Here is a 26,127-nt window from a genome sequence, read left to right on the forward strand (position 1 = left end):
AAAAAAAAAAGATCCATCAAGAGAAAAATGGGTAAGCAAAGTGTGGTCTAGCCACACAATGGAATATTATTCAACCTTAAAAAGGAAGGGAATTCTGACACCTGCCACATCATGGATGAAGCTTGAGGACATTATGCTAAGTGAAATATGCCAGTTACAAAAGGACAAATACGGTAATGATACCACTTATGTGTGGTACCCAGAATAGAGAAATTCATAGAGACAGGAGGTAGAATGGTGGTTACCAGCAGCTGGGGAAGGAGAGATGGAGGAATTAGTGGGGTTTTTGTTTGTTTGTTTGTTTTGTTTTGTTTTTGGCCACGTCGCTCAGCTTGCGGGATCTCAGTTCCCTGACCAGGGATTGAATCTGGGCCACGGCGGTGAAAGCGCCAAGTCCTAACCACTGCACTGCCAGGGAAGTCCCGGGAGTTAGTGTTTAATGGGGACAGAGTTTCAGTGGGAGAAGCTGAAAAAGTTCTGGAGACGGACGGTGGTGATGATTGGAGGACCACGTGAATGTACTTAATGCCACTGAGCCATGCACTTAAAACAGTAAAGATGGTAAATGTTATGTACATTTTACCACACACACACAAAATCCACAAGAAAAGAAAAAGGATCAAAGGAATCCACTCCCTCTGCCTTTGTGGGTCAAGATTAGCAGGAGTTCCCACCATTTCTCAGGCACTCCCAGTTTGTCCGAGCGCATGTCCCTGGGAACCAGCCAAGTGGCTGAAAGAGGCTTGGGTGTGTAAGGGGAGGAGCCAGGAAGGCAGCCTGGAGGGGGAGGGTCCACATTCCGGCTGTGTACTGTGACCATGACTGTGGGGACAGAGTCTGAGCCCAAAGTGGGAGGGCACCTGGCCTCCAACTGTTTTCTCTGAGTGAAAGCCATTGACACACTCCCAGGTATGTGAACAAGAGAACAGAAAATAGGGACTCAAATAACTACATGTTCATGGACGTTCACAGCAGCTCAAAGGCCCATCAGTGGATGATGGATGAACAAGATGTGCTCTCTCCACACAATGGAATATTATTCAGCCTCAAAAAGGAATGAAGTGCTGATGCATGCTATGCTCTGGGTTGAACTGTGTCCCCTCAAAAAAGATACCTTGATATGAAAGCAACCTAAGTGCCCATTAATAGATGAATGGATAAAGAAGATGTGGTGTATATGTGTGTGTATATATATATATGTATGTATACGCACACACGTGCACACTCTCTCACACACACACACACACACACACGATGGAATATTACTCAACCATAAAAAAGAATGAAACCTTGCCATTTGCAACAGCATGGATGGACCTAGAGGGTATCATGCTCAGTGAAATAAGTCAGACAGAGAAAGACAAATACTGTAGGATATCACTTATATGTGGACTCTAAAAAACAAATGAACAAACATAACAAAACAGAAACAGAGTTATAGATGTTGAAAACAAACAAGTGGTTGTCAGAGGGAAGAGGGGTGGTGGGAGGAGAGAAATAGGCGAGGGAGATTAAGAGGTACAAACTTCCAGTTGCAAAAAAAACGTGTCGCAGGTATGAAATTGACAGTGTGAGGGACACATGCAATTATTAAGTAATATCTTCGTATGGTGACAGATTGTTACTATACATCCTGGTGATCATTTTGAAATACATAGAAAGATTGAATCACTATGTTGTACACTAGGAACTAACACAGTGTCGTAGGTCAATTAAACTTCAAAAAACCAAATTTGGGGCTTCCCTGGTGGCCCAGTGGTTGAGAATCTGCCTGCCAATGCAGGGCACACGGGTTCGAGCCCTGGTCTGGGAGGATCCCACATGCCGCGGAGCAACTAGGCCCGTGAGCCACAACTACTGAGCCTGCACGTCTGGAGCCTGTGCTCTGCAACAAGAGAGGCTGCGACAGTGAGAGGCCCGCGCACCATGATGAAGAGTGGCCCCCCGCTCGCCGCAACTAGAGAAAGCCCTTGCACAGAAACGAAGACCCAACACACCCAAAAATAAATTTATTAATTAATTTTAAAAAAAAAGAGAGCAATTACTATAAAAAAAAAAAATTTGATCTCATAGAAAAAGATCAGATTTATGGTTACCAGAGGTGGGGACGGTGAATTGGATGAAGGTGGTCAAAAGGTTCAAATTTCTAGTTATAAGATAAATAAGTACTAGGTATATAATGTACAACATGATAAATATAACAACAGTGCTGTATGTTATATACAGAAGTTGTTAAGAGGGTAAGTCCTAAGGGTTCTCATCACAAGGAAAAAATATGAGATGGATGTTCGCTAAACTTACTGTGATAATCATTTCATGACGTGTGTAAGTCAAATCATTCTGCTGTACACCTTAAACTTAGTGCTGTATGTCAATTATATCTCAATAAATCTGGAAGGAGGGACCTCCCTGGTGGTCCAGTGGTAAAGAATCGGCCTTACAATGCAGGGGACGCGGGTTCGATCCCTGGTCCAGGAACTAAGATCCCACATTGGTCAGGGAACTAAGATCCCACATGCCTCGGGGCAACTAAACCCGTGTGCCACAACTACTAAGCTTGCGCGCCTCAACCAGAGAGCCTGCTTGCCGCAAACTACAGAGCCCATGCGCCCTGGAGCCTGTGCGCTACAACTAGAGAGAGAAAACCCGCATGGCACAACTACAGAGAAGCCCACACACCGCAACGCAGAGCCCGCGCACCGCAACGCAAGATCCCACGTGGCTCAACGAAGATCCCATGTGCCGCAACTAAGACCGACGCAGCCAAAAATAATAAAATAAATAAATAAATAATAAACAAATCTTAAAAAAAAAAATCTGGAATGAAAAAGAAGCTACCTTCAAGTCATAACCCCCAGAACCTCAGAATGCGACCTCATTTAGAAAGAGGGTCTTTACGGAGGTAACCAAGTGAGAATGAGGTCACTAGGGTGGGCCTTAATCGAATATGCCTGATGTTCTCATAAGAAGGAGTGCTCTGGACACAGAGACAGACCCACATGGCGGGAAGACGATGTGAAGACACAGCGAGGAGCGATGCCTCTGCAAGCCCAGGACATCAGGGATCGCCAGCAGCGCCGGAAGCGAAGAGAAAGGCATGGGACAGGTTCTCCACTACAGTCGTTAGAGACAGCCAGGCCCTGCCAACACCATCATCTTGGACGTCTGGCCTCCAGAAACGTGAGAGAATAAATTTCTGTTGTTTGAAGCCATCATAATTTTGGGTGCTTTGTCTCAGGAGCCCTAGGGAATGACGACATTCTCCAACACGGATGAACCTCGAAAACTTTGTGTTGAGTGAAGGAAGCCAAACACAAAAGCCATGTATCACCTGATTCTGTTTTGAGGGAATGTCCAGAATAGGTAAATCCATAGAGACAGAAAGTAGATGCATGGTTGCCAGGTGCTGGCGGCAGGGGGATGATTGGAGAGCAGCTGCTATGGGTGTGACGTTTCTTTTAGGGGTGCCCAAAATGTTTGGAGCCCTCCACTGGGGGTTCCACTAGAAGCAGGGGTCACATGACATTAGGGATGCACTTGCTGCCATTGAATTGGTCACTTTAAAGTGGGGAATTTTATGTTATGTGAATTTCACCTCAATAAATTTTATTTTTCAAAAAAAATTTTAAAAAGCCACTTGGGAACTTCCCTGGTGGCGCAGTGGTTAAGAATCTGCCTGCCAATGCAGGGGACATGGGTTTGAGCCCTGGTCCGGGAAGATCCCACATGCCGCGGAGCAACGAAGCCCGTGCGCCACAACTACTGAGCCTGCGCTCTAGAGCCCACGAGCCACAACTACTGAAGCCCACATGCCTAGAGCCCGTGCTCTGCAACAAGAGAAGCCACCGCAATGAGAAGCCCGCGCACCGCAACGAAGAGTAGCCCCCCTCGCCGCAACTAGAGCAACCTCGCGTGCAGCAAAACGCAGCCAAAAATAAACAAGTAAATTAAATTAAATTAAAAAAAGAAAATATTCCTTCTTTAAAAAATTAAAAAATAAAAAGCCACTTAGACTGGAACTCCCTCCAAAACCTTGACCTGTGTCCCCAACTCGCTCCTGGGCCCCAACTGCATCAGGTCTCAGACCTCCGCCCCACCCCTGCAGGTCTCCAATCCCTCCGCCGCATTTCCGTGTGGTTTTCCCCGTACCCCTAACCTCCGTTCTGGGCTTCACGCTGGAGACCACACACTCACTCCTCTCCTTCCCCACGATCGAGCTTGGGAAGAAGCCATCTACACTCGCTGTCTCTGCTTTGTTAACGCCCATCCACTTCCCAACCCACTTCAGCCGGGGTCCCAGGTCCCTCGTGTGCTCCCAGGCTGCTAGGACAGGGCGTCCGCAGGGGCTCACCCCGCCTTACTGCAGGGTTGCCATTCTCAGAAGGCAGAGCCCTCAGATGGGACTGGAACGTGGTCCCTGTTCCCACTGGCACGTGGGCGCTCTCGTGCGGCCCCCTCTACACCTGAAGGACATGTGCTTTGTGGATTCTGCCGGGTTTGAATCGCGGCGTTTTCCTTCTGTAGAGAGTGGCCCATCCTGACTCAGGTCAGGCACCCTCTGGGGCACCTCTGATTCTCCCTTCCTGTCCAGCCTGATTTGGGGGGCACCACCCCTCCCTTCTCCTTTGTGTCTCTCTTTTTTTCTTTTTTTTTTTTTACAAAGTTCTTTTTCACTAAGGTGAAATTCACATAACATAAAATGGCCCGTCTTAGAGTGAACAATTCAGGGACATTCAGAACAGTCTCGGTGTTGTGCAATCACCCCACCTACCTCGTGGTAAGACATTTCCGTCACCCCAAAAGGAGATTTTGTACCATCGTCAGTCACACACCCACCCCCCAAGCTCCTGGCAACCTCCAATCTGCCATCTGTCTCCACAGATTTACCGATTCTGCATATTTCATATGAATAGAATCATGTAATATGTGACCTTCTGTGCCTCCTTTGTGACCCCGCGAAGGATCGTTTGCTCACAGAGGACAGACCCACACTGGTGATGGTGAGTGCGGTCTTCCCGAGACCCGAGGAAATAGTCTGGAACGTATGGACTTCTTAGGGCATTTTCACCAAGCAAGACAGCCCAGTGCCGATGCTACCTGGCGGAGGCTTCCGAGGGAACCACAGAGGCAAACAGCATCGCTGAAAGAGGAGCTGTGAGCTCACGGCAGAGCAAGCGACCACGTGGCACCTGGGGGTGAACCGTCTCCTCTGAGCAGAGCCCAGCTTCCTCTGCGTCCCAGCCAGCTCTGGGAACTCGGTTCACCTCAACCCAAGTTAGACCCCAATGATCGCTTCCCTCTTTAAAGGGTTCATGCAAACATTTATTTCTGCAACATATTTGCCCAAAACCTCCCCCGTGCCTCGATTTCCCCCTCTGCAAAGTGGGGGTTATAATAGCAGGGGTTCCATAAGCTGCCGTGAGGTAGCAGGAAACCAGGGACTCGGAGCCCCGAGTTCAGGGCCTGGCACCCGGGAAGCATAAGTGAACCTAAGCAATGGGGGTGATGAACAGGGACAACAGAGCGGGGGGGGGGGATGTCCTCATCCTCCAGCGGCTCCAAGAACATGGTAGGGGAGGGGGCTCCTAATAGGGCTGCCAGAATAAGCAAAAAAAAAAAAAAAAAAAAAAAAAAAGTGCAAGATGTCCAGTTACTTCCGAACTCCAGGTAAACAATGAATCATCTTTCAGTATATGTACTTGGCAAACACTGCATAGAACTCACGTACACTAAAAAGCGATTCGCTGTTTATCTGAAAGTCAAATGCAGCTGGACGTCCTCTGGGGATCTGGCAACACCAGGAAGGAATGAGCCAAGAGACGCCCATGACCCGTGTGGCAGTACCGTGACGGGGACACCTCGCCCTACGAAGGAGCCACGGGGCCCCGGTTCAGACTGCGGGCGCTCAGGAACTGCGAGAAAACAGTCTTGAAGAAGGTGCAGGAGTGAGCTCCCACGGAGCAGAGGGGGCCTTCAGGTGGAAAGGTCACCAGGAAGAGCCAGCAAGTGGCCCACTTGGGGAGCTCCGAGCTCCCTGAGTTGGGGAGAGAGTTCGCGGCCCTGGAGGGTTTCGGAGGGAGGGACGGGGCCAGAGAGCAAGCCAGGAGCCTGGTGAAGCACACAGCCCTGACTTATCGAGAAGGCCATAAAATGGGTGGATGCAGTTCTTGGGATCAATGCAGTGGGAGGGGAACGATGTAAGGGTCACGGCAACCCAAAAACAATTGGCCAGGGGTCACTAAGGAGGTGATGTTTGAAACGAGGGGCAAACGAGCCTCACTCAGTGCAAATGCTTCCTTCTTTCTAAGACCTCCTGCCCAGTCTCTCCCAAGGCGTGTATCTGTGAAGTATCCAGTTTTACCTTAGTCTGGTGGTTCTCAATGTATGGTCCTCAGCCCAGCATCATCTGGAGTTCCCTAGAAATGCATTTTCTTGGGCCCCATCCTGGATCTAATGGATCAGAAGCCCTGGGGGTGGGCCCTGCAATCTGTGTTTTAACACGTTCTCCAGGGGGTTCTGATGCACTTCAAAGCTGGGGAACCACTAGGATCGTGTAAGAATACACCTGCCGTGGCCTATACCCAGGCCAGCTGAGGGGTGGGGTCCCAGCCATCAGGATTCCTAAGAGCCCCAGGTGATTCTGATAGGCAGCCAGAGCTGAGCTGAGGATGCCTGGCTGGGAGATGCATTCAAAGAGCAACCCCAAGACCTCCCTGGTGGTTCAGTGGTTAAGACTCCACGCTTCCACTGCAGGGGGCATGGGTTCGATTCCTGGTCAGGGAACTAAGATCCTATGTGCTGTGCGGCCAAAAGAATAATAAAAATAAATAAATAAATAAATAAAAATAAAAACCTTTCCAAAGAGCAACCTCATGGGTCCTGTTTTTAAGGGGCCGCCATCTTGGAGGAGAGACAAGGCTGTGACCAATGGCCAACCAAGCAGCAGGTGACAAGTGTCAGAGGCCCCAGGAGAGCTGTGGGAGTCCAAGCAGGAAGCATCCTTCTGCTTCCTGGAGGAGGAATGGGGGTGAGGTCCTGAGGCAGCAGGTGCCCCAAGTCTTCCTGGAAGTCGGGCGGACAAGGAAAGGAGATGGCCAGTGAAGGGGAGGCAGACAACAGCTAACAGCTCATGATGACAATAAAACAACCGTAGCTGCAACAATCGATACTCATGGTACAGCAGATAAACAGCTAACATGTTGATATTAGCCATCTTACCCAGCATTGGACATATACGAGCTCATCTAAACATCACGGCAGCCCCTGGGGGTGGATGCAATTTTTTTATCCCCATCTTACAGATGAAGAAATGGATGACTTGGTCAACTCCCAAGACAGCACTTTTAGTCTCTGCTCTATAAAAACACGAGGAAACTTCCTGGTGGGCATTGTGTTGTGCAAGTGGGAGAAAACAGATAGAAAAACATGACTTTCTGGATCTTCCAAGTGGAGAAGAGGGAAAGGATGGTGGGAACAGGGAAAGCTGAGCCCCCGAAAGATGCCCACGTCCTAATCCCTGGAATCTGTGCATATGTGACCTGACCTGGCGAAAAGGACTTTGCAGGTGAGATTAAATTGACAATCTTGAGTTGGGGAAACCATCTGGGTTATCGTGGTGGCCCCATGTCATCACAAGGGTCCTTATAATGGGAGGCAGGAGGGTCAGAGAAGGAGATGTGAGGACAGAAGCAGAGGCTGGAGGGATGTGATTCCTGGCTTTGAAGACAGAGGAAGGGGCTACAAGCCAAGGAATGTGGTCAGCCTGCAGAAGCTGGATAAAAGGCAGGGAAACAGATTCTCCCCCAGAGCTCCCAGAAGGAAAGCAGTCCTGCTGACCTTTTGATTTTAACCCCGTGAGACCTGTGTCAGACGTCTGACCTCCAGGACTGTAAGAGAACACATTTGTGTGTTTCAAGCCATCAAGCCTGTGGTGATTTGTTACCGCAGCCCGAGGAAACTGACACTCATCCATCCATCCATCCATCCATCCATCCATCCATCCATCCATCCATCCATCTACCATCAGTCCCAGAAGGAACCCAGCTCTCTGAGCTCCCAGACTCCCAGTCCTCCTGTGTCCAGAACACTGCTGACCCACTTGCCCGCCTCCAGCATTGGACCGTGAGCCTCCCCGGGCAGTGGCTGGTCCTATCCAACTTAGAGCCTAGCGCGCCGCTCAGCGCTTGGCAGAAGAAAGTACTCAAAAGTGTTCGTGGGAGGGGAGAGAGGGAGGGAAGGTGGGGGGGACGGTGCTGAGCTGCCTGGAAGGTCTCGATGCCCCCGCGGGTGCTGGGAGCCAGGCCAGGGCTGGAGGGGGCGGCAGTGGCAGGTGGTTGCCAGGGGCAACGAGAGGCACAGACAGCCTAAGGGCACCGCGTTTGAACGGAGCAGTCACGGGTTACGGAGCACAGCGCTTCTTAACCTACACTGCTTTCCGTGGTGACAGCTGAGCAGTGCTGTGGCCAGTGCCGCTGGCCCAAGTCCTCTAAGGGTCTTCTCTCACCAAACGACCCTGTGTGGCTTCACCTGTCCGTTCCCCAACTTCCTCCCTGTGTGCAAGAAACTCTGCCTGGTGCCTCGGGAAAGCAGATGCAGCGCCTACTCTGCCTTGAGAACCTACACAAGCAAGTTCATTTAAAAGAACGTTAGGACAATAGGCCCTTGCTGTATAGCACAGGGAACTATATTCAATATCCTATGATATTTACATGAAATGTGCAGAACAGGAAAATACAGAGATAGAGAAATTAGTGGTTGCTTAGGTCTGGGAGAGATGGCGAGTGGGTTGTGATAGCTAAAGAGTACAGGGTTTCTTTCCGAGGTGATGAAAACGTTCTAAAATGGACTGTGGCGATGGTTGCATATATCTGTGATTATATTAAAAACCACTGAATTACACACTTAAAAATTTTTTAAAAATATCCTTTGATAAGCCATAATGGAAAAGAATATGAAAAAGAATGTATGTGTATGTATATATATATATGTGTGTGTGTGTATATATATATATACACACACACACACATATATATATACAACTGAATCACTTTGCTGTACAGTAGAAATTAACACAACATTGTAACTCAACTATACTTCAATAAAATAAATTTTAGGACAAGTAGGAACAAAAGAAACCACTGAAGTACTAGAAGAAACCACGGACTACATTTCAAAAACATCTCAGAGTAAGAAAGGACGTTCTGAGTGCCAGATGAAGCCAGAAGCCAGGAAGGAAAAGGCTGATACATTCACTACATAAAACCGGTTGTCTTCTGCAAGAAGCACCACGTGCAAAGTCCAAAGGTAAAAACCACACTGTGGAAAATATCTGTAGCTTATAACACCGATGAAAAACAATTCCCCAAACAAATGAAGGGCTCTCACTTATGAAGAAGGGAAAAGACTGGCAGCTCATGTTTTTCAAAAATGGGCAAAGGACATAAACTAAGAGTTCACAGAAAGGGAATAATGATGAATAACTTTGAAACATGAAAAGATCATCAAACTCATTTAAAATCAGAGATTCGCATTCAAGAGACTCCAGTACACCCTCCGCCACCTATCTGATAGGTAAGGTTCCAGAAATTTGTAACAGGAGAGCTGGGGACAGGGGGTGGGGATGGAGCCTCTCATCCGAGGCCGGGAGGGGCAGGTGAATCCAGATGAGCCCCAGTGGAGGGCAGTTGGCAGCATCAAAGTTGAAAATGGACCTGTTCTACTCATATCTTTTGCAGATTTATTTACTGCAGAATGGTTCCTGTTCAAAGTCATCCATCGCAATATTGTTTATAATAACTAAGTACCAGAAACAACCCACGTGCTGCTAATAAAGGATTGGTTAAATTAATTACGGTAGCACCATAACATGAAACCCTTTGCTGCCACCAAAATAAGAGCACAAACTTTTTTTTTTTTTACCTATACGGAAAATGTTAAATATATATGGCAGTATAACTTACATACAGTCCTGTACACAAATCCTGCGTGTGCCTGGACGCACTTTTGCGCATGTGTACAATAGGGTAACCCCGCCAGGTGCCATGTGGAACCTCTCCAGCTCCCAAAAGGCCCCCTCGTGCCCTCTCCCAGTTGACAGCCCCCCAGAAGATGACCAACACTGGAGCTTCTATCAACATGGATTTGTTCTGCCCGTTTGGGAACTCCATATAAAGGAAATCGTACACATGTACTCCTGCATCTGGCTGCTTAGCAAGATTCATCCAGCTTGTTCCATGATCTGTAAGTCACTGTCTTTTGTTGCTGTGTCGTATTTCCAGGATGCCATTGCATGGATATGCACGATGCATGTAACTCTTTGCATGTGGTTGGGCGTTTAGGCTGTGCCCAGTTTGCCCTCTTATACATAACACTGCTGGGACCACCATGCGCACGTCTTTTAGCAGATAGAAGCCCCCATTTCTCCTGGGCACAGACCTAGAAGTGGACTGCGGGGTCACAGGGTGGGTTTACGTGCTTTTAGTGACAGTAGACACTGCCCAACAGTTTTCCCAAGTAGTGGTACAATTAGCAATAGTTTGAGAAGAAAAAAAAAAGGTGCAGCATATCATGAGCAATACGCTAGCCTATGTATAACCAAAAGGAGAAGAGGATGGATTTGCTAGTATAATCAGGGCACACCTCCAGCAGAAGCCACAGAGACCGGGGGCTGGGTCACCTTTGGGGCTGGGAACAGGGTGGTGGAAAACCGAGGCATTGACAGACTCCTACTGGACCCCCTTTTGTATCTTCTTGAATCTTGAACCATGCGTAAGAATTGCTGATTCCAAGGGGGAGAAACCAGTCCCGACCAAGCCTGTGGGCAGAGCTGGTGCAGGAGGGGAGGGGCTTCCTGGGGACAGGGATGCTTGGAGAATCAGACTGGGCCAGTGCTAACTTGGGAAGGAGGGGCAGAGGCTGTGACCAGAGGGACCCATAAGGAGGCCAGTAGGGCTGGGCACACAGAGCAACAGGAGGCTCAGATCCTGGGGCAAGAGTGATGTAATGAACTCAAAGGGCCTGCCCACTACTTTCTTTTTTTTTCCCTCTCTTTTTTTCCCCCTAGTACTTTTTAATACTTGTGGGGCGGTGCGGGGTGGGGGAACCCTAACTGCAGAAATTGGGTGGAAGCCCACGTCTCACTGATCTGGGCTCTGATTCTAGTTCCCCCAGCTACCAGCTGTGCAACTCTCAGCAACTCCCTTGACTTCCCTGAGTCTCAGTTTTCTCCTCTGTAAAATGGGAATAATGATACCACACACGGAGCATTGCTGAGGCGGGGGTTCTTAAAGTCCAGCCTCAGGTCAAGATGGGTTTCAGAGGTGTTTTCCAGTCCCTGAAATCACATCTAGGTAGTGTTTGTGGTCTGTGTGTGTGTAACGGTGGTGTGACCCCAGACAGCAAAGAACTGCCAATAGGACATGAGATACTCAAGAAAACATATGTTGTTGGGGGGTGGGGTGCAGTGCAGTCAAGGGGCCAAGAGAGAAGACAGCCGAGCTAGGAGGTGGCCAATGGATTGGGGACCAATAGGTGGTTGGCAAGGTGAGGAGCCTGGTTACACACAGGGAGATTGGCAATAAGTAAATTTACCAAAGATCATGGGAGCTGGCACTCTCATTGTTGGTGAAGGGAGTTACAAATATATAAAGAGCTGGGCACCAGCCCTGTGGTATTTATTGCACTGAACTCTATGATCAAATATATTAAAAATATGTATATGTACACATACACACAGGTATAAAACTAAATATGGCTCTAACAGTGTACACATACACACACACCTGCTCTGAGAGGGCCCAGAGGCCGTAATACCCCAAGAGCATGAGAACACATCATACCAGATCTTGATTTCTAAATACCATTCTTCCAGTGAAAAGAGAGCCAAGACTCCTGGGAGAAATGGCTGATTCCAGGGCCGGGGCAGGGAAGGTACCAAATGAGTCTGGAATTTCTTGGGATGCCAGAGAGTAGGCAAATGCTCAAAGAATGATGGAAAAATGTCCAGAGAATGCAAAAGTCACCATGAGAAAAGGCTTCTACTGGCCAAATCTGGGCAATCTGGGCATCACAATAAAAAAAAAAATTGATGGTAACCAATTTTAACCCACCTAACAGAATAGGAATTTGTGAGCTCATAACGATATGTGAATGAATACACAAACAACTACATGAAGAGGGGAAAGGGGCAGCTCTTCCTGATATCAGAACACAGGTAATAAATGAGGGAGGAATGATGAAACTGGAAAATTTCTGTTTAGCAAACATTATAAAAGTAATGGAAGATGGCCAACAAACACAGGAAAAAAGGCTCAATACCACTAATTGCTAGAAAAATGCAAATCAAAACTACAATGAGGTACCACCTCACACCGGTCAGTATGGCCATCCTCACAAAATCTACAAACAATAAATGCTGGAGAGGGAGTGGAGAAAAGGGAACACTCTTGCACCGTTGGTGGGAATGTAAACTGATACAGCCACTATGGAGAACAGTATGGAGGTTCCTTAAAAACTAAAAATAGAACTACCATATGACCCAGCAATCCCACTACTGGGCATATACCCTGAGAAAACCATAATTCAAAAAGACACATGCACCCCAATGTTCACTGCAGCACTATTTACAATAGCCAGGACATGGAAACAACTTAAATGTCCATCAACAGAAGAATGGATAAAGAAGATGTGGTACATGTATACAATGGAATATTACTCAGCCATAAAAAGGAACGAAATTGGGTCATCTGTAGAGACGTGGATGGACACAGAGACTGTCATACAGAATGAAGTAAGTCAGAAAGAGAAAAACAAATATTGTGTAATCATGCATATATGTGGAATCTGAAAAAAATGGTGTAGACGATCTTATTTACAAATCAGAAACAGAGACACAGAAGGAGAGAACAAACATATAGATACCAAGGGGGAAAGGGGGGTGGGATGAATTGGGAGATGGGGATTGACACATATACACTATTGATACTATGTATGAAATAGGTAACTAATGAGAACCTACTATATAGCACAGGGAACTCTACTCAATGCTCTGTGGTGACCTAAACGGGAAGGAAATCCAAAAAAGAGGGGATATATGTATAATTATAGCTGATTCGCTTTGTTGTACCATAGAAACTAACACAACATTGTAACGCAACTATACTCCAATAAAAATTTTAAAAATAAATAAATAAAAGTAATGGATTCAGGCAAGGATCACCAACAGAAAATGAGAAACAGGCTACTGACATAGCCTAACGCGACTCGTCATAAAATACCAATTGATTACAGTGGAGAAACAGTAACTTTATAGAAGAGAAACTGGCCAGTAGGAGTGGAGAATTCAAGCACAGAAATCAGGCAGACCCAGGTCCGAATTCCTGGGCAAGCTGCACGGGTCTGGGCAAGTTACTTCACTTTCCAAGGCTCAGATTCCGGCAGGGATTTTTGTAAGGATTCAAAGTAATGTGGTGCATCCACAGATGTTCAGTGGAACACTGTTCTAAAAATTAAAGAAGGGAAACTACATAAATGCCCATCAGTTGGGGAGGGAGGTTAAATAAAAATGCCTACACAGCCATTAGAAAAGAATGTGCTGCTATTTACAATAGCCAAGACATGGAAACAACCTAAATGTCCATCGACAGATGAATGGATAAAGAAGATGTGGTTCATATATACAATGGAATATTACTCAGCCATAAAAAGGAATGAAATTGGGTCATTTGTAGAGACATGGATGGACCTAGAGACTGTCATACAGAGTGAAGTAAGTCAGAAAGAGAAAAACAAATATCATATATTATCACATATATGTGGAATCTAGAAAAATGGTACAGATGAACTGGTTTGCAAGGCAGAAATAGAGACACAGATGTAGAGAACAAACGTATGGACACCAAGGAGGGAAAGGGGGGGAGGGGGTGGTGGGATGAACTGGGAGATTGGGATTGACATATATACACTAACATGTATAAAACAGATAACTAATAAAAAAAAAAGAATGAAATAATGTCATTTGCAGCAACATGGATGGACCTAGATATTATCATACGAAGCGAAGTAAGTCACAGAAAAGACAAATACCATATGATATCACTTATATGTGCAATCTAAAATATGGCACAAATGAACCTATCTACGAAACAGAAAGATTCACAGACATAGAAAACAGACTTGTGGTTGCCAAGGGCAAGGGGAGGGAGAGACGGAGGGGTGGAGAAGGGATGGAGTGGGAGTTTGGGATTAGCAGAGGCAAACTATTACATAATAGGACGGATAAACAACAAGGTCCTACTGTAGAGCACAGGGAAATACATTCAATATGCTGTGATAAACCACAATGGAAAAGAATATTAAAAAGAATACATAAGTGTATAACTGAATCACTTTGCCGTACAGAAGAAATTAACACAACATTGTAAATCAATTATACTTCAATCACATTTTAAAAAGAAAAGAAAAGAATGTGTTTGATTGGGATGTATTGCAGGGATGTGGGGAGAGTGGAGGAGCTGCTGACGGTGTGTGCAGTAGGACCCTATGCATGTAAAAAAAAATATATACTTATGTTGTTGTATGTAAATAATAGTAATTACTGTGATCAGGTGCTGCCCTGAGTACTTCATGCGTATTGAATCATTCCACTCCATAACAGATCTCTGATGTGTGTACACCTGACCCCACTGGAGAGAAAACAGAGGCACTGGAAATATTAAGAAATTTGCTTAACATCTTCCGCTGGCTGCGAAACTGGACTTTGCAGCCAGGTAGCTGGTGCTGCACACTCCAGTGTTCCTAACCATAGCCTCTCTAGAACTGCATAGAAAGGGGGCCAGGACCGCCCAAGCAAACGGTAATCTGATTACTGCAAACTGATTAGTTGGCAAACGGTACCTCCTTCCTCCCCCCACCAAGGAGGAAAGTGAAAGCAAAGAAGTGGGGCAGTGAAGGAGGAATCTCAGACTCTGCGAACTTTTACTGTGGTTTATGAAAAAACAAACAAACAAAAACTAAGACAAGTTTCAAAAGGGAAAAGAACAAAGGACAAAGAGGGAGGCAAATAAAGAAAAAAAAACATGCAGCGTTCCTGGTTCATAAAAGACAGTTGAAAAATAGCAGCTAACATTAGCCTAATTCAGTAGTCAATGAAGGCGAAACTGTCACTCAAATTTCAATACGCTGGTACTTGGGGGAGGGAGGGGCAGAGAGAGGGGCAGCCCAGTGGGTTGATTTCTGAAACTGGAGGTGAGGTGCTGCTGAATGAGACGAGCGACCGGCAGGATCCCCCAGGCAGAGAGGTACCTCCCAGATCAGAGGAGGGAGGCCATGTTCCAGGGCATGCATGATATGTGGCCCATGGAAACAATTAAAATGAGAATGTGTAGCTTGAGTGCAAATCTCATTTCTCCAAGTCCCTGCCACCTCCTCCAGGAAGTCTCCCTGGATTGCAGCAGTAGCATCCCCACAGGTGACAGGCATACACAGGCTGTATCCAACTCCTTTCTTACATGCACTGCTTTCCTTCATGGGACCTATCTCACTTTGTAATTATATGCTCACTATATAATTACTTGATGACTTACCCACCAGACTATAAGCTCCACTCAGTAGACGGGTGTTTTACTCACTGAAGGGGTCTGGCCTCAGGAGGACAGATGTCACAGGGATGGCGAAGCAGTGGTTCTCAAACTCACAGAACATCAGAACCACCCGACGGCTGGTTACAACTCAGACTCCTGGGCCCCAGACCACATGTGAGGAAGAGCTGATCTAAAGAAGCCACAAAAGTATGTGAGGGTCAGAAGGCTGTGCGGAGCCTGAAAAGGAGGAAACCAGATGGCGAGAACTTTCCGGCATCTCCAACTACGGACCTCACACAAAGATGCCCACCAGGCCGGCTCGGCAGATGTGCTCAGGAGGACGCGTGCTGCGAGCAACGCCCTGCCGGCGCTGACCTGAGATTCTCAGTCATTTTTCACGACGGGACCCCACACTTCCGTTTTGCAAATTATGTAGCTGGTCCTGCCCCCATCACTGAGCACCTCCCTGGGCACGGAGCTGGGCACTCGACCCGAGGCCAGAGAACGAACAAGACAGTGATGATTCCTAATAAAACCCGTCGTCAGGTTTTGAACTAGGCATTGGGCAGCGTTTTAAACCATTCTCTCATTTATTCTGTTTTGTTTTTTAAATTTTTTGGCTGTGCCTCATGGCATGTGGGATCTCCATTCCCTGATTAGGGATGGAACCCGTGCCCCCTGCAGTGGAAGCGCAGAGTCTTAACCACTGGACCGCCAGGGAAGTCCCTCTCATTTATCCTTGTTTTGTTACTACAGTCATACTCGTGTGAGTATCTGCATACATCACCTAATCTAACCTTCACAAAGAGTCAGGGAACGGCACCCACGGGGAACCTCGAAGCCACTATGGGCACATCCCCACTATCAGACAAAGACATTCTGATGTGCAGAGATGAAGTAAGTTTGCCCAAACTCACATAGCCATAGTGATGGAACCTGGGCTCCACCTCTGGGCTTCTGGCCCCAGTCCCTGCCCTAAACCAAGACCTCCTGGTTAGGAGCAATCTTCTAGGCCAATATTCTTTCCCCCATACCCACAAGGTCCCCCAGATTCAGTGTTACTGGAGACGCACAGACCGGAGGATCCTGAGATGTACACGGGGTAATCCTGTGTGTCAGCTGTAAATCTACCAGAGCCCGACCACAGTAGTCCGGTTTCAGTGGTTTTAAATATAAAGAATACTTATGGGTAGTGCCTGACTTTATTCTAGATGTTTCAAGTCTCTCTTACCCCGGGGACTCCAGAATCATGAACTTTGAGCACGTCTTCCTTGGCATGTACTTGAGTTTCAAGTTGGGTCAGACACGTGCTCTGCTGGGCTCTGCTCCCTGCCCACGGGAAGTTCACGGGGAAGACGAGCTGGAAGAACACAGGCCATTTCCAGGGACTGGGGCACAAATTTTGGGTGGGGTTGATCAACACAACTTTAGGAGTGTCTGCAACCTCCACAGAAGGTTACATATTTCCCCAGTGTGACCCACACCTTTCCCCCCACCCCAAATACCCATCCAGATATTTTCTGCAAGGAACATAGTATTACAGGCTGAATTGTGTTCCCTCCAAATGGCTATGCTGAAGTCCTAACCCCCAGCACCTCAGACTGTGACTGTATATGGAGACAGGGTCTTTGAAGAGGTGATTAAGTTAAAATGAGGTCATTAGGATGGGCTCCAATCCAATGTGACCGGTGTCCTCGTAGGAAGAGGAGATTAGGACACAGAGGAAAGACCAGGTGAGGACACGGGGAGAAGACGGCCGTCTGCTCGCTGGCTAGTCCCCTCCCCTTAGGAGCTCGGGGATCTAGGATCCGTTATCCTTAATAATAAGGCTCATGACATTGGACTGGGGCAGGGTTTCTAACAGGGCATCTTCAGACGTATTCTCAAGAGTCCACAAGTTTTCTGAGATCTTCCAAACTTTGAATATGTGTTTTAATAATTAGCCTAATATATAATATAGACCTTCGGGTGGCCAGTTTATAACGAAGAGCTGTGATGTGACCCTAGTGCCACATGTGCATCTATGCCAACAATCAGGTGACACATTGAAGGGATGCAAGTTTCTCAGGGGCTCAGAGAGAAGAACCCGCAGGAGAATGGAGCCATCGCACAGCAGGCGGTGGTGACGTCGGCGCATCAGCTTTAAAACGTCTCACTTTTGAAGAGTGTCGTCTTGTTGCAAGTGAGGCTGTACATGAACCCAGTCTTTGCACACAGCTACCTGCCACAGGTGATGTGCAGCAAGTACGGTCATCACACACAGTGAAGAAACATCCCTTCCACAATGCCTGGCACTCACCTTATCTTCAAGTGAGCCAGCCAGTTCTACGGTTATCAAATGAGAGCCTTTCAAACTGGCATTCACGGGCTGCTTGCTGGCAGTTGGGGTGAAGTATGATGCGGGTGGTCCTAATCTAGCAAACACATTCTTGATCAATTTAAACGCCATTTTCTACATACGCATGTAATTAGACATTCCCAGTATGAGCTTTATCAAGATCAAAATTCAGGAGAGTCTAAATAAAGACTGGACCTCAGGACTAATAAAAACACTAACACAAGGAGACAGCTGTGCAGCAGACTTTGTGCCAGGTGTGGTTCTGTCATTTAAGGAACTACTTCTTTCTACCATTGTGGTCGGCAGGCTCTAAGACGCCCCCGATCACCCTGCCTCCACTTAATGACATCCTCGTGTAATCCCCATCCCTTGAGAACCAGCTAGACCTAGACTCCTTCCAATGAACAGAACATGCCACAAATGAGGAGACATCACTTCCAAGACTGGGTTATAAAAAGGATCACTCTTCCTTGGGGAAGCCAGCTGCTGAGCCATGAGGCAGCCCCGAGGCTGCCCCTTGGAGAGGCCCATGTAGCCAGGGCCAGAGACCCGCCAACAGTCACAAGAGGGAGCTTGGAAGGGGATTCTCTCCCCTTCCACCCAGAGAGCCTTCAGATGAGACCATAGCTCTGGCGAGAGCTGGACGGCCACCTCACGAGAGACCTGGAGCATCCCCCAGATCTGCGACCCAAAGAAACTGGGAGAGAATCAACATTTGTTGTTTTCAGCTGCTGCATTTGGGAGTGATCTGTTACACAGCAATCCACAAGGAACACAATTATTCGATGTCACTGGTTGACTTTTAATGATACATCACCAGTCACGTCAAAATGCAGTTGCTACGTGTGTACTTCATAATTTTATTATAAATGTAGTTCGCTTTTTTTGAGTTATAAGCACATGGCTATGTTTGTTGCAAATTTTAGGCTTCTACTTAGTTAAGTCACATTTTGATACAAATAATTTAAGACAACACTGGGGGCTTGCAATACATTTCTTTAAGATGACATATAATGGGCTTCCCTGGTGGCACAGTGGTTAAGAATCTGCCTGCCAAGGCAGGGGACACGGGTTCGAGCCCTGGTCCAGGGAGATCCCACGTGCCGCGGAGCAACTAAGCCCGTGTGCCACAACTACTGAGCCTGTGCTCTAGAGCCCGCATGCCACAACTACTGAGCCCGTGCGCCACAACTACTGAGCCTGTGCTCTAGAGCCCGCAAGCCACAACTACTGAGCCCGTGCGCCTAGAGCCCGTGCTCCGCAACAAGAGAACATTGAGAAGCCTGCGCACCGCAACGAAGAGTAGCCCCCGCTCGCCACAACTAGAAAAAGCCCGCGCGCAGCGACAGAGCCAACACAGCCAAAAAATAAAAATAAATAAAAACAAAATAAAATTAAAAAAAAAATGATGACATATATTGCTAAATTTTGAGAGACACCAATGATGTGTGTGTGTGTGTGTGTAAACCTCAGAACTCCTCTTCCTGCAACCCAAGTGTGATCTCTTAAAAACGCAAATCTGACTGTGTCTGCTCTGTTTACTGCATTCCTCGTGTTCGGCACATCTTTGAATAAATGAATGACTATCATGCCCCAACGTAAAACCTTTCGGTGATTCCCTGTTGCTCTATGGATGGAGCCCAAACTCTTTACAAGGCCCAGAGGCTCTGTGTGGTCCACCTCGGCAGCCTCAACCTCTCCCACTAACCCTCGCACCTCACTCCCTTCTGCCTAGAACTCTCCATCAACTCCGCCCTTCCCACTCCCCCTAGTCTTTGCCATTCCTATGAGTCTTAAACATCCCTTCTCATTAAACAGTCAACTATGATCTGTAGTTTGGGACCCATCTCTGCCCACCAGACAGGGTACCACGAGGGCAGGGAGTGTGTGCATCTTTTTCTCCACCCCATCCCTGGCGTGCAGCACCAGCCTAACACGGGGTAGATGCTCCATGAATCTGGGCTGAATGAATAACCAAGACACAGGTCTGCTGGACCCCAGCCTTCACCCTGCAGAGCCCCAGGAAGACGGATCAGTTCACAACGGGGAAGGCAGCACAGCACGGAGCCGTGCCAGTCTCGGTTAAGAGACGGGAGCCCTGAGGGTCAAAGATAACTTCCTGAGTCGGTACCGAGTCATCTGGGAAGCAGGAATTTCTGGTCCAACATTTTCCTTGTCCAAAGCTCAGATCAGCAGAGAGAGCTTTTTTTCCAGTAATGAAAGGGGGTCTCCCATACACTTTTCTTTTCATGACACTGGAAATGCAGCAAGAATGAACCGTCTGCGGAGCCATAAGAACTGTGTTGATTCAGCCTCGGATGCTCCTAACTCTGGGTCCTCCCCCATCCCTGTCTCAACCACCTATATCCCCTGCCCAGTCACTCTGCCATTTAAGACCGTTGGATCTTAATTAAACTTCTCTAGGGGTCTCTGCTGACGGTCAGCCTCCCCCATGAACTCTGTTTTGGATACAACTGTATCCTTACCACCTGGCCCACCTGACAGCCTCAGCGGCCTCATCTAACACACCGGTACAATAACACAACTCACCTGGGGGTGAAGAGACACAGCAAGTTCTCAATAATAATTAGTACTATAACTGAGGTGACCCGGCAAAGTGGCGGGGAGGTTCAGAGCCTGCCCAGGACACCACCTGCAACAAGTGCTCATGAAAGAGAGTTACGACTATTATGGAAATGACCCCGGTAAGCAAACTTTGCTTCTTTTTCAAATGTTTCTGAGGCAAAAAAAAAAAAAAAAAGAGTTCAAATTGGAGGATGTAAGTGTGAGAGCAAAGACTGTCAGCTGAGGTGGCAGGAAGCAGGTCACCTGGCCCGGCCGGTCTCCTCCCCCATCACACTCCCCATTTACCTTTATTTCAATTTCCTGGGTTTGATGAACTGCCTTTAAGGACAGGATACTTTGTTTCTCCGCCAGCCTTGGTGGCTGGCTGCCTGGGTCTCCTGTCTCACTCCACGGCCACACTGCCAAGTCGTCACACACCCTTCCGGGTGCAGCTGAGACCATCCCGAACACAGCAGGTGGGCAAGCCCCCCCCCCCCACCGCATACCTATAGACAGGTTGAAGACCTGTCCCACTCTCGAGGGCCCCTCTGGGGGCATGAAGCCCACTTTGGTGCAGAGATCAAATTCGCCCCAGCATCTCTATTCATGATACATCATCCCCATACCTGGCACACCTGGATACTTGGCAAACCTGGACATCCCATGAAATGTGACTGTAAGCAACTACATCAGGAGTGTTTGAAAGATACCTAGCTTGATGCAAAAATCAAAAGATGGAAAGAAAAAAAAATAGACAAAGTAACATAGAACAGGCAACCATGTTGGCAAACTAACTTCAAAACTCCTTCAACAGAATGAGTTATGTGGCACATAGGGAGAGAAATGGATTTCGGCAAAATAATGGAACTCTGTATCCAATCCATGGTTAACATACATGTCGCTTCAGAATAATAGAGATTATCTGAGAACTGCTAGTTACACGGCGTCATGGTCTACCACCCTAGCACCAGAATTCTCACGTTAGCATCCATTTATAAAATACTAGTTTTTTAAATGCACAAATACTAAGACCCATACAACCAAAATGTTTTGACTGTTGTCAAGTTTTTCCAGCTGACCTCTTTCATTAAAAAGTAAATTTAACTTTGAGGTTTCCCTTCAGCCGTGGAAAGGCCACGAGCACGTCCAGAGGACCACTTCAGGAATTTTATTTTTGAATGACCGATTACATTTTAAAAAGTGCAGTGACCCAGAGATACTTTTGCAGAAATTCCATGCTTTCTGCTCTTGTATCACGCAGTGAGTTCTGCTTACAAGCTACGGAGAAAGTTGGGGTCACCCCTTGACCCTGCTTCATCTCTGGGTCCTCCACATGGAAGGAAGGGCTTTTGGGGACAGCTTTGTCAGTTTCTCTGCTAGTAAAAACTCCCCTGGCCCTAGAATCCTGTTGGCTTATCCTACAGGGTACCCTGGAGGCTGCAAAGTCAACACACAAATCTGAGTGGTTTTTTTAGAGTGTCTCTGGAGATGTGGGAAACAAAGGTGGGAGGCATGGCCACTCTTACCCTGATTTCCACCATTATTGCTACTATTCATGCTAAAACATTTGCACAACAGTTTTTGTTTTTTACGTCGCTCTAATCCCCCCGCCCCGTTCAAGTCCATTTTAAAAATCCGGATAGCAGCCTGGTGTGGAAACCCGGTAATTTAAATTTTCTGGAGTCAGAGAAACCAAAGTTAGGTTCCTGGCTGGGTCATTTGCTAGCTGCGTGTCCCTTAAGGGACATAGTTCCCCTGTCTCGGCCTCAGTTTCGAGTCCGCAAAATGGGCTGGCAGGCGAGGGTTAAAAGGCGAGCGCCGGGCCCAGAACAGAAACGCGAGCTGGCGTTGCTATGAAGACGCCTTCTTTCTAGAACCAGGGGGAGGCGGGCGAGCTGGAGGAGCGCAGCCCGCAGCGCGCGGACGGGCTCTTGGGGTGGGACGGCGCGGGGTGGGGGTGGGGGGGTCGGGTCTCACGCCCCGCGCCCGGACTCACCAAGGTTTCCAACTCGCCCCTCTCCAGCAGCTGGTACTGGTGGCCCGCGCCCGAGAAGGCGAGTTTCTTCAGAAACTTGGAGAAGCGTCCCTCGACCATGGTGAGCGGGCGGAGGCCCCTCGCCCAGCCTCCCCTCCCGCCGGCGGCCGCCCCTGCCTGAGTCCCTCGGTCCCTGGCGTGGCCGGGGCTGGCTGCGCGCGCCCAAGCCTCCCGGGCCAGGCCCAGGTTACCAGGTAGCCGTCTACCTGCCCGCCGCAGCTGAGGCCCCGCCCCCGAGGCGGAGCTGCGCCCCCGGCGGCCCTCGGCGCACCCGGCCCCGCCCCGCCCCGCCCGGCGAGCCCGCCCGAGACTTTCTCGCCCTTAGGGGCCGCGGCGGCCCGGGAAAGCCCGGGGGCTGCAGAGGCGCCTCAGAGCTTGGGCTGTTTCCCAAACTTGCCAGATGATGAGATGCATCTGGAGCGGGGCGGGGGGTCGGGGGCGTGCGGAATGGGTTGGAGATGAGCGATAAACGCTTGTTTAAAATGTAGATTTCCACACCTCTCCCTACCCTGAGTCACTGGGTCTCCAGAGGGCCGGGAAGCTGGACTTTACCGAGCACCCAGGTGATTCTCATGGGGAGCCACGTGTGGTCAACTAAGGTGTTGGGAGCACGGTTAACGGGAGCTGAGTCAGACTCCTACAGCTGCTGCGAGGCTCGGGACCAGCCACGTGGCCTCTCTGAGCCGCGGTTCCCAGTTTGTTATTGAAGGAGGAGAAAGCTAAGACCTCACCTCGGCCCTGGGGGTGAATCCCAGGAGCTGGAGAGTTTGAGGACCCCTCTGGGCTCCACCTGGTGCTGCATGATGTCTGAGCTCTCTTTCCTCACCTGCAGAATGGGCTCCTGGCGCTCACTAATCGTGGGGCTTGGGGCAGGTTTCTAAAATGTTCAGAGCCTCAGTTTACCGATCTGTAAAACGGCCACCATGATTGCACTTCCTTCCCAGTGAAGTTGAGGCGATTTGATGGACCATGTTATGTAGGAAGAGCTCAGGGCAGGGCTTGGCATAGTGTGTGTGGGGGGGCATATTCATCATCATCCTCGTCATCATCACAGGGAAGTCACTGGGCTCAAATGGCTCCCGAAGTATGTGGGCGAATGTGCAGTGTAGGCAGTTCCCAGCCTCCAAGTGGATATATTGGAATGTGTAAGGGCTTTGGCTGCACGTGGGACTGGAATCCAGAACAAGACCCACCGCTTAGTAGGGAGGTGGCTTTAGAGAAGGCTGTGCCATTCTTCTGTGCCTCAGTTTTCTCATCTGTTGAGTGGGGTTACTTAAGGACTATAGGACAGGGCATGTGTATGTGTCCATTAAACTGTGCTGCCCCTTTGGAGCAAAGGTTTGCCACTTACCCCACCTGCCCCCCAGGGGGTGGCCACCTCAGCTGCACTCAAGCTGATAGGTTCTAGGGACCCTTCCTGTTTCTCCTGCCTCATCCCCCCTTTGCAGAAACCATGCTGCTTGGTTCCAGCAAAGGCCCAGAAGTGATGGAAAGAGCAAAACTCTGGTGTGACTCAAATTTGAATCCCAGGCCTGCTCCTTTCAGATGTGTGACCTCGGGCAACTTTCACCACCTGTTTCCACCTCGGTTTACTCACCCACAAAATGGGGATGACGCTACCTATCTGTCTGAGTCAGGGTCCCAGCAAAAAACAGATGGTGCCTCACACTGAGTGCTTTGGGGAAAGTTTGATAAACAGACTATTTGTGAGCAGGGGGTGATGTGTTGGGCAAATGCCTTTCCCTTGAAAGCCCCACCTCTGCTCCAGCTCAGAGTTGTCAAGAATTTGTGGATCCTGTATGAGAATGCCCAGGGCATTCAGGAAGTAAATTCTGGGTAGTGGATATTGTGCAACACTCAGACCTGTTGGGATGAAAAAAAAAAAAAAAAATGGAGTGGATCACAGCGAAAGCAGTTTAAGAGACCAGCTTTGTGACTGGGATGGCTGAACGGGCATTGTTAGGCTTAAGTTTGCTTAATTTTTGTCTTTGCTGCATAGTGATCAGAAAATGCAGCCTGCAGGCAGGTCTACTAACTTTCCTTAATTTATTGAGACTTTGTGCCTGGTTTGTATGCAGTTTTTGTAAATATTTCAACCCCACTAAGGCAAGTTGGTATATTCTTTGAACGAGTATTGGTAAGCTGTACTTTCTTTGTAAATTAGTTCTGTATTTATTCACTCTAACTTTATGACTCCATTTTTCATGTCTTTATTTCTGACTACCTGATCTGACACAGGAAGAAAAGGAAGAGTTTGAAATTTCCCAGTTTAATTGCTTTCCTGTCCATTTTCCCCTTTTGCCTTCAGCCTGTTGAATTCTCGAGTCCACTCTCAAGGAATTAACTCAGACAAGACAGTTGCTGGGAAACTTTCTGAGGTTGGCCGCTCTGGGAGCGATTGATCCTGATGTTCTGGCCTGACCTTGAGAGTCAAGGGCACGACTCAGCCCAAAGCATCCAGCCTTTCCTGAAGTATCGGCTCTGGGCATCTTGAACAACGAGGTCACACTCTTCAAGGCCCATTCACTCTCTGTATGAAAGTGGTGTCATTTCATGAACCATAAATTATCTCCCCAAAACACACCCTGTTGGGAAGCCTCAATGCAATCCCCAGGCACCTGAAATGTATTTGGTAATAAACCTCACTGGCAAATTACAAGGTTGGAATTTGAAAACATCCTTTTCAGAAGGGGTATAGAATACAAAGGAGATATATATATATAAGTTTTAGGACTTAGTTTGAAGTTGTCACGCCTTACCTAGACCCTCAATTCTGTTTGTTTTTTAATGGCTGAGCATACAAGTGATAATATAATCATTTTACAGATGAAGAAATTAGAGAAGTAAAGCCACTTTCATTCCTTCAGCAAATATTTTTAAGCACCTGCCATGTGGCCGTGGAGACCAGCCCCTGCTACAACAGACTCTATTCCCCCTGTCTTGTATCTTATCTCCTAGTGGGTGTGATAAGGTGCAAACAAATCCACCTGTAATGCAGTGTCAGGCAGTGAATGTAGTGGGTTGAGTAATGGGCCCCCCAAAAGCATTCGTCCATGTCCGAATCCCCAGAAGCTGTGTAATGTAACCTTACTTGGGAAAATAATCTTTGAAGACATAATTAAGGATCTCAAGATCATCCTGGATTAGCTGGGTGAGCCCTAAATCCAAGGACTGGTGTCCTTCTAAGAGACAGAAGAGGAGAGACACAGACACAGAGGAGAGGCTACATGAAGATGGAGGCACAGATGGGAGGGATGCGGCCACAAGCCAAGGACCACCCGGAGCTACCCAAAGCCGGAAGAGGTAAGGAAGGATCCCCCCCACCCCTCCCCAGAGACTTCCGAGGGAGCATGGCTCTACCAACACCTTGATTTCAGACTTCTGGCTTCCAGACTGTGGGAGAATTCATGTTGCTTCAAGCCACCTGGTTTGTGGTCATTTGTTGTGGCCGCCCCAGGAAACTAGCAGAGTGAACAACGCTATGAAGACAAGGATGGAGAGTGGGGACCGGAGAGTCGCTTGAGCAGTCAGGAGAGGTGACATTCAAGCAGAGGCCTGAATGAGGTGAGAAGTGACGCTTGTGGATATCTTGGGGGGGGGGCAGTATTCCA

General features: G+C 48.1%; 1 protein-coding gene across 2 annotated transcripts in view; it reads right to left on the reverse strand.

The window, feature by feature from the left end:
- Window positions 1-22,737, reverse strand: part of ATP2C2 (ATPase secretory pathway Ca2+ transporting 2) — an 80,467-nt gene extending 57,730 nt beyond the window's left edge. For both annotated transcript variants that reach the window (XM_061174470.1, XM_061174469.1), the window contains exon 1: window positions 22,478-22,737. In XM_061174470.1, coding sequence (XP_061030453.1) covers window positions 22,478-22,576 — 99 coding nt within the window. In that variant the 5' untranslated portion in view covers window positions 22,577-22,737. The remainder of the gene's footprint in view (window positions 1-22,477) is intronic.
- Window positions 22,738-26,127: the final 3,390 nt, after the last annotated feature.

The sequence above is a fragment of the Eubalaena glacialis genome, chromosome 18 (assembly GCF_028564815.1).
Source record: "Eubalaena glacialis isolate mEubGla1 chromosome 18, mEubGla1.1.hap2.+ XY, whole genome shotgun sequence".
NCBI classification, from domain to species: Eukaryota; Metazoa; Chordata; class Mammalia; order Artiodactyla; family Balaenidae; genus Eubalaena; species Eubalaena glacialis.